We start from the raw sequence: 8,353 nt of genomic DNA on the forward strand, positions 1-8,353 counted from the left end.
ATTTAACATGCATTCATTGACATATGGCATGTTTCAGAGATAGTGGATGTCTGATTATATCGAGGTGTGAATTTCGATTCAGACCACTACTTGGTAATTCTGAAAACTAGAGCAAGAATATCGAATGCCAGTAAAAACGGAGGAGAGAAATATAACTGCGTTAGGGAGGCAGATGTAAAGTTGGAACACCAGAAGGAGTTCAAAAATCGATGAAAAAGGATTAATCAGGAGGATTTGGAAAGCACTGATCAGAAATTAAACTCAATGAAAATGGTTATCATTGAAACCAGAAACGTTATTGCGGGAAAAGCTAAAAAGGGTATATTATGATGATTGTTTGGACCAGGTGATAGGAAAAAGGTAGTAAAGAGTACCTTTTATTTCAAGGCAATGAGTTCAATGTGGTTTGGCTGAAATAAATTATTTTAATATTGGTTAATCCATGAATAAGTAAAAGAGAATCATGAAAGGAGCATCTCTTGAAATAATATAGAAAATCAACGATGCATTATTTCATAGAAAAATTTTACATATTGTAAGGAAGAATGAGACTTCCTCCTTAGTTAGGGAAATACAAAGTGAAAGTTGAGTCTAAAAAGAAGGAGCATAAAACATAAAATATAACATCTAGATTGAATTAATATTCAGACCTTGAAAAAGAAAGCAACATGATATGAGTGTTCTAGTTCTGACACGCCACATTTCCTTTTAGAGAAAAGGAAACATCAGAGATCATTTTATTCAACACCATGTTCACAAGATTGCTATAAAAAATGACATATAAGAATATTCTCCAAAGAAAGTATAATCTCTTTAAAGATGTTGAGCATCTTTGAGTAGGGTAGAACAAAACTTTCCTTCATGAAATTAATATTATGGACGAAGAAGTTTCAAACTAAGAAAGACACTTCTAAGAGGAAAAAATAACAACATACTGAGTAACAGACATGATATTCTACAGATAGAGAGAACATCTAGCTGAGAATCAATACCAGGATCAATACCAGGGGAGGGATCAATATCAGGGAAAGCATTTTCAATAAGTCAGTTCATATTCTGTTCTAAGCAGGATAATATCCGCTTAGTGGCAAAGACCGTACAGACTCTTAAACAGGCATCTACGGCCCTTGAGATAAATACAAACAGGAATTAAATTGTCAATAAATGAAAGTAAAACAATAGATTTACGTCGTCTACTGTCAAATTACCCACTTATAAGTTTCAAAACAATTTTACTTCTTTCGAAGTGGAAGTATAACACAACAATACCCCTAAAATACAAAAAGAAATTTCTAAAATGAGAGTTTCTGAAACTGAGAAATAAACAGCAATTTTACTAGAGTCTTGAAAGATCTATCCTAACATAGGTATCAGAGACTTGGATATTGTCTTTACTTGTTGCGCAGGCTGTGGGGACTTTTAAGAGAGAGGTTTTGAGGAGTATACTTAATTGGGTCTAGACAGACGGTTCAGTATTTTTTAAAGAACCTAATATTGTAAAATTCACCAAAAACCAACGAATTAAAGGTCTGATCATCGATTAAGGAACGAAAATAAAAACAATACATTTACTTAATCGGTTAAACGAATTAAATGTCTGGTCATGAGGATTGATGCCACAAGAAAGTCTCTTTGGGAAAGTCCATGGGAAGGAGACCTCGGAAGTGAACTCCCGCTAATTTAAAAAACAGTTTGAAAATATAAAAATGCAAGCAATTTATTGAAATGAAACTTTCCAATTGCGTAATCCTAAGTTATCTTCTCATAATTTACATTCATTTGGATATTTTGAAGTTTTTCCTTTCATTATTTGATACTTCAATGCCTATTCTAGGTTTTTCTGAACTCATTCCCTCCATATTATAAATTTTAAATAACTTATGGAGGTGAACGAGAATTTGCGATGAAAAGTTTCCCCCATGGTATAACTTCCTCTTAAACGCGATTCCATTTAGTAAAATAAATATTGTTTTTGTATGACCTAAATACATATTATACTTTTGCTTTACCTCATCACAATCTCTCCGCCGATAAATCCCCGAAAACAGAGATTAACCTGAAGATCAGATTTACCAATAAAATCAGTTAGTTTTAACTCAAATTTGGGCTGGAAAATAACGTTTCGAGTTCAACCCCTGGATTATCTTTCGATTACGTGAAGGTAACCCACGCTGGTGTAAATGGTGGTACTGAGTTAAATCCATCATATTCTTTTTGTTATTATGCGTTTAACGTTACACTTCTAAGAATTTTTTAACACCAGAGGTACTCACACGGTTCGAATTTTCAAAATTTTCATTTATACATTTTTTAATTTTATTTCCAATGAGCTGCACAAGTGCAGGCCTAGTGCGTCCTCCAGGAGTGGTATCCACTCTTTTAGGACCACCACAATGGGTGGTCCTGAAACTTATTGGCCATGTATGTCAATTTGAACGACTAGTTTTTGCCACACTAGATGGCAGCACCGAGAGTCTTATTTGGATGCTAAAGTGCTCTAGGAATTTAATTTTGCCGGAAATGCCAAAAGCCAATAAGGCACTCCAGGGATCTTTTACATGCCGCATAATCATACGACATGGCCGCTGAGGATTTTCTGCATCCCGAAAATCTGGTCTGGCTTGGGATCGAACCCGCAGACTTGGGCTCAGAAGGCCGACGACAAACCAACTACGCCATCCAGCCACCTTATTTGTACATTTTCAAATGCATTTATGTATCACACATTTCGTAATCAAATTAATTTTGTTTCAGACAAAAATACTCACCAATTGACACGCCACAGAAGATCACGATATACAAAATGCACTTTAGATTTCAATCTTATCACACAAAAATTTATTTTTCAATTTAAAGCCTAAAATATTGAGTTTGTTTTTAAATTTAAAGCCCAAAATATTGATCCCTATAAAACACAGTTCCGTTTTTTTTTCAAATGAATTGCTTTTGGTATTCTTCGAGTAGTTAGTATATTTTCCCTTTATCTCCGCAGCTTAACATTTATTTGTGTAGTATTTTATTGATACTGTAGCTAGAGGTTAAAAAAATGCATTAATGGCAATACAAAAAAATTATCACTGCTCTTTTATAGTCTGGATTTAATACATCAAATAGAAACTTAATGTGTACATAGGAGACTGTTGAAAAATCTATTCAAATACTGAATTTAACGATAACCTACTGCGAACGATGTAAAACAACGCAATTAAGAGTTAGTTTTTCCATTACTGATATATTTTATTTTTAAATGAAAGCATCTAAAGAGCATACTAAATTGTTATTTTTATTTGTTTTATAAACTATTTGAATAGGTTCGATGAGAACATAATGTTTTATTTCCATTTTATAGAGAGAAAAAAATTGAATGGCTACTTACGGAAACACATAAGAGCTCATTCTGACATCAAACAATGAAGAAATTGAATTTCTAATAGCATTACTTTTACGAGTGCAATACTTTTTTCCAATTTCTTAAGGAGATAAAATTGTATTTCACTTTAACTTTTATTTGAGAAGAAATTGTGGTGTAAGTCAAGCATATATATGGAAAATGTAACAGCTGTTTGCTAAACGGATTTGAAAAAAAACATTAGTTTCTTCAATGAATTCTTTGCAGAAAAAATGTGAAATTATGCGCTTTTTTAATCCTATTTAAATTAAAATGAAATTATACAAATACAGAATTCTCTGAACAAAAATTTTTTGAGATTAAGAAAAAGAAACACATTGCATTAAAACTTTAAAGAATTTTACCCAAAATTATATGCATTTAAATTAAAATAAAGCAATTTTATAATAGCTAAACAGAGAAAATTGCAAGGTAGATAAATTATGACAGAAAAACTCATTAGCTCTTAACTGATGTTTTGAGTAGACAAATTTTTCAAAATTTTTCTTTGCAGACTTAGAGACTTATATAATTTTAATAAAATTTGTTGCAGGCAAATGTTATAAAATTTGTCTGTATAAATTTTGTCTGTTAATCTGTATAATAAGTTTCTTCCTTTGTTTTTTTTCCTCTTACTTTTTTGTTGCGTACCTAATTTGGACTTAATGTAATTCGAATTAGTTATGCGACATATTTGAGAGAAATTACTGTTTTTGGAATAAAATAACAAGATTTTTTCATTAAAATTCTCACTGATGACATTTTTAAGATCAAGGGGAATGTGTATTTGATTCTTTTAGGTATAATAAATTCGTTTGCTCTTACTTTCACCAAAATACGATTTATTTCGCCAAATTTAAGTTTTCATCGCTTTTGGCGAGATGGTGAAGGCTCGGAGTATATATATGATGATTCCAATGATTTATCACGCCTATATAGGCCAAAAAAATATTACGTAACTAGGTATCGATGCCTAAAATATCTTAGTAACGAATTTGAATATATAAAATAATTGTATTCATATTCATGAAAAAACAGCTTAAAATTATAATTCTGCATTTTCCCTCCATCATGGAACTACCCTATCACTCCTTAGCCTACATTTTACTTGCAAATATGTGTTTTTTAAATGATGATGCAAATAATTAAAGAATGATACACTCCATAATATAACATTTTAAGAAGTTATTGCTGACATGTGGCTATCATCTTCGAATAATTTATTATGCAATAATGCGATGCATTTGTATTTTATCATTTGTCCATCATTAACTGAGTCCCATCATTAACTATTCATGCCCCTTTGTCCATCATTAACTATTCATGGAAGCAGAATCCTTCCTAGAGCATTAAAATGTGATCCATCTGATCTATGCTGATTTTAGCGAAATGTTGCTTTCAGAGAACATTTAAATTTATCGCTGAAAAAAAATTAAACCTGTCTCTTAGAGATTTACCTCGACACCACCTCGTGTCGAATCCCGAATAATTATTCTAATTTAAAGTTGTATTTGCTGTTCTATCATTCCTTACGAGAAGTACAATGAACGGTTTTTATAATGACACAATGAAGTTAGAAAGTTTGAGGTTACAAAAGATTTTTCACAAACAAAATGTCCATTGAATGCACTTCAAATTTAACAATGAACAAAGAATTCTTCACAAGTATAGAATAAGGACGTAAATGGAATATTAACAAGCTTTCTTTCAACCTTTAATTTATAATGAAAGACCAGTAAGTGAACACAGTGGTCTTCATCACAAAAAACCGCTATCTCATTAATATTGAAGTATTTTGTATTTTATTCTATTTTAATGAAAACTTTACCTAAATATTTTTGTTGAAATAAATGGTGCAGAAGTATAAATGTAGACAGGTGGCAAATAATAAATAAATAGTAAATAAGTAAAAATAATAAATTAAAAATAAATAAGTGAACTGTTTCGGCTACTGTAAGAAATACCTAGGAGCAAATTGAAATTATAACTGTTGCTTAAAAATGTGATCGATATTAGAAGACAAGACAGGTATATGAAAAAAAGCAACAACAAAAGGAAATTATAATAATCACGCGGAAACATGACGTTGCAAACGCTACCCGCAGTGTCTGGTGGTGCTGTAACTTATAAATAATATAAGAAACAATAAATAAAGAAAAATCAATCTACGCCATTTTATTTAGACCGTATTTCCACATGTAAGTATGACAGAGTCATGATGGCTCAGGGGATAGAGCGTTTGCCTTCCTATATGGTGATCCGGGTTCGAATCCCAGCGATGGCTGGTCGATACGAATTCCGCCCCCGATTCACACCGACCAAAGTGCCATCTCAAAAATATCCTCAGTAATAGACGAATCACGGGTTAAGAGTCCCTTCGTCGTCAGGCTAACCGTAGGAGGTCTTCGTGTTTTTCCTCTCCATGTAACGCAAATGAGGGTCAATTCCATCAAAAAGTCCTCCACGAAGGCAAATTTCTCCCAAAAACTTGATCCAGGAGTTCCCTTATCTTCTGGATTGGGTTCAAAATTACAAGGCTAACATTATTAGTCGTAAACCCGAAATTGGATCGGCTGTTTAGCAGTTATAAAATAAAATAAAATATATGTACGACCATTAATATTACAGAATGTGCTCACAGTTTAAGGACAACAAGCAAACAAAAAAGAAAAAGAAAAAAAAAGAATACCATTTAGACATGAAAAACTGTGATATAGCACAGATTTTGGTACTATTAAGTAATATTTATTTTGCATAATATTATGTTTTACTAATTATATTACACTTAATACATAGTACAATATTCATATCATACTATGTATGCAAAATCATAGTATGCATTTAAAAATAACTGAAAACAAAAAAAAAAAACAAAAAAAAAATCAGAAAACCACCGCCAGCACCGAGTCGCCCAAACCCAAACTATTTAATTCCTGCTTAAGCAACCTCCAACTGCTTTCGGTTCTGCCAGTTGGAGGCTGCTTAAGCAGGAATTAAATAGTTTGAGTTTGGGCGACTCGGTGCTGCCGGGGGTTTTTGATTTTTTAAACAATAGATATGTTTGTTTTAATCGAAATTATGTTCTTATAGAATCAACAACCAATGTAGGAGTACTGCAGGGCTCGTCCCTGGGACCCATTTTATGGCTCATACTCATTAATTCATTGATCGTCAATTTTAACTATTATGATTGCAGTTTGCTTGCCTTCGCCGATGACGTCTTTTTACTGATGAAGCATTCAATACTCTATAGAATCGACAAAATAGGCACAGATATTATACAGTCTCTTACCGACTGGGCCAGGGAACACAGCCTTGTTTTCGCACCTGAAAAGTCAAAATTGATCACATTTCTTAAAGACGCCAAATGTCTTAGAAGGCAACCGCGTATCAAAATGGCTGGCACAACTACTGCCAATATTAAACCAGTAAAAACACTTAAATATCTTGGCGTGATTTTTGACCCTCGGTTGAGCTGGATTACACATCTCGAGCAGTTAAAGTCCGATGTCGACATCTTTTGCAACAAATGAAACAGTTCAGTAGAGCCACCTGGGGCTTGTCCCCAAACATTCTTAAACAAATTTATCACCGAGCTATTGAAAAAAAAATCACTGTATGGTATAAAAATAACGTGAAAATTAATAAGAAGTTGAACTCCATACAGTGCATCCCCCTTCTAAATATCACCAAATGCTACTCCACCACCAGCACAGAGGCTCTCCAAATTCTTGCTGGTTTTCCCCCCATAGACCTAAGAATTAGACAGACTTGTACTATAAAGAAACATCGATGGACGCGAGATAAGCAAATAATTTTCGATAGCGACTTCCAAATCAGAGAACTAGATGCCTTACCGATAGATACCCCAGTACACCATAATCCCTTGGATCTCAAGATGATAGAAAGGGGCTACAGCTCACCGAGGGGTGTGGGTTATGAAATCTATTCAGACGGCAGTAGAAGACAAATAACAAATTCGGATACAGGGTTGACCGAGGATAGAGTGGGCTGTGGTTTCTTGGTGAAGCTTAATAACAACACCATTTATCAACACTGTGCTAGACTTAATAACGATGCAAGTGTTTACCCCGCCAAACTCGCTGCCATCAAACTTGCAATCACATGGGCAAACGCTGAAAATATTAATGCATTTAATTTATTCTCTGATTCTAAATCCTCGCTGCAGTCGCTAGAAAACCCAAATCAGAATGACCCACTTGTGGAAGAAATTAAGAACATGGTCAAATATAAAACATGCTGTCTCAACTGGGTAAAGGCACCTTCTGGGGACATTGGCAACGAGGAAGCTGATGCACTTGCCAAACAAGGCACTCTTCTTGGCGGGGTTGATCACTATTATCCTCTTTCAAAACCACAAATCAATTACAGACTGAGGCAGGTAAGCAACGCAATTTGGCAGGACAGGTGGTCAACCACAACAAATGGGAGACATACCTATATCTTCTACCCAATGGTCAAGGAGAATAGACTCTCCAGCGATTTCTTTCTTAATCAATTTCTCACGGGCCACGGAGTTTTCGGCGAGCATCAAGCTAGGCTATTCCAAGCTACAGCCAGCTGTAAATACTGTGGAAAATATCAATCTCTTAAACACCTAATCGCCGAATGTGACAAATTCCGGACACTCCGAGGAAATCTCTTTCGTAATATGAACGACTTGACTCTTTGGTTCCGATCTAAAGCACAAAAATATGCTATCACTGAGATTATTAAACGTACCCTGGTAGATATAATGACACCAGACGATCTCATGGACCCTCTTCATATGAATCAAATTTAGATCTTTGCACCTAATTAACATCTCTCGGGGTTGCATAGCGACCACCTGCCCTGCCACAAACAGCTAAATGCTCTTAATGCTTTCTTTTAATTCTACTCATTTCACTTCATTGCTATTTATTTGTTTTTAACTTTGGAACCCTTTTGGTTCAATGATATTTT

At 34.0% G+C, this 8,353-nt stretch overlaps 1 protein-coding gene across 1 annotated transcript; it reads left to right on the forward strand.

The window, feature by feature from the left end:
• The first annotated feature begins 6,917 nt into the window (after window positions 1–6,917).
• LOC122270059 (uncharacterized) lies at window positions 6,918–8,192 on the forward strand. Its single transcript, XM_043045991.2, has one exon. The coding sequence runs from the start codon at window positions 6,918–6,920 to the stop codon at window positions 8,190–8,192; it is 1,275 nt and encodes a 424-aa protein (XP_042901925.2).
• Window positions 8,193–8,353: the final 161 nt, after the last annotated feature.

Source organism: Parasteatoda tepidariorum, chromosome 4, assembly GCF_043381705.1.
Source record: "Parasteatoda tepidariorum isolate YZ-2023 chromosome 4, CAS_Ptep_4.0, whole genome shotgun sequence".
NCBI classification, from domain to species: Eukaryota; Metazoa; Arthropoda; class Arachnida; order Araneae; family Theridiidae; genus Parasteatoda; species Parasteatoda tepidariorum.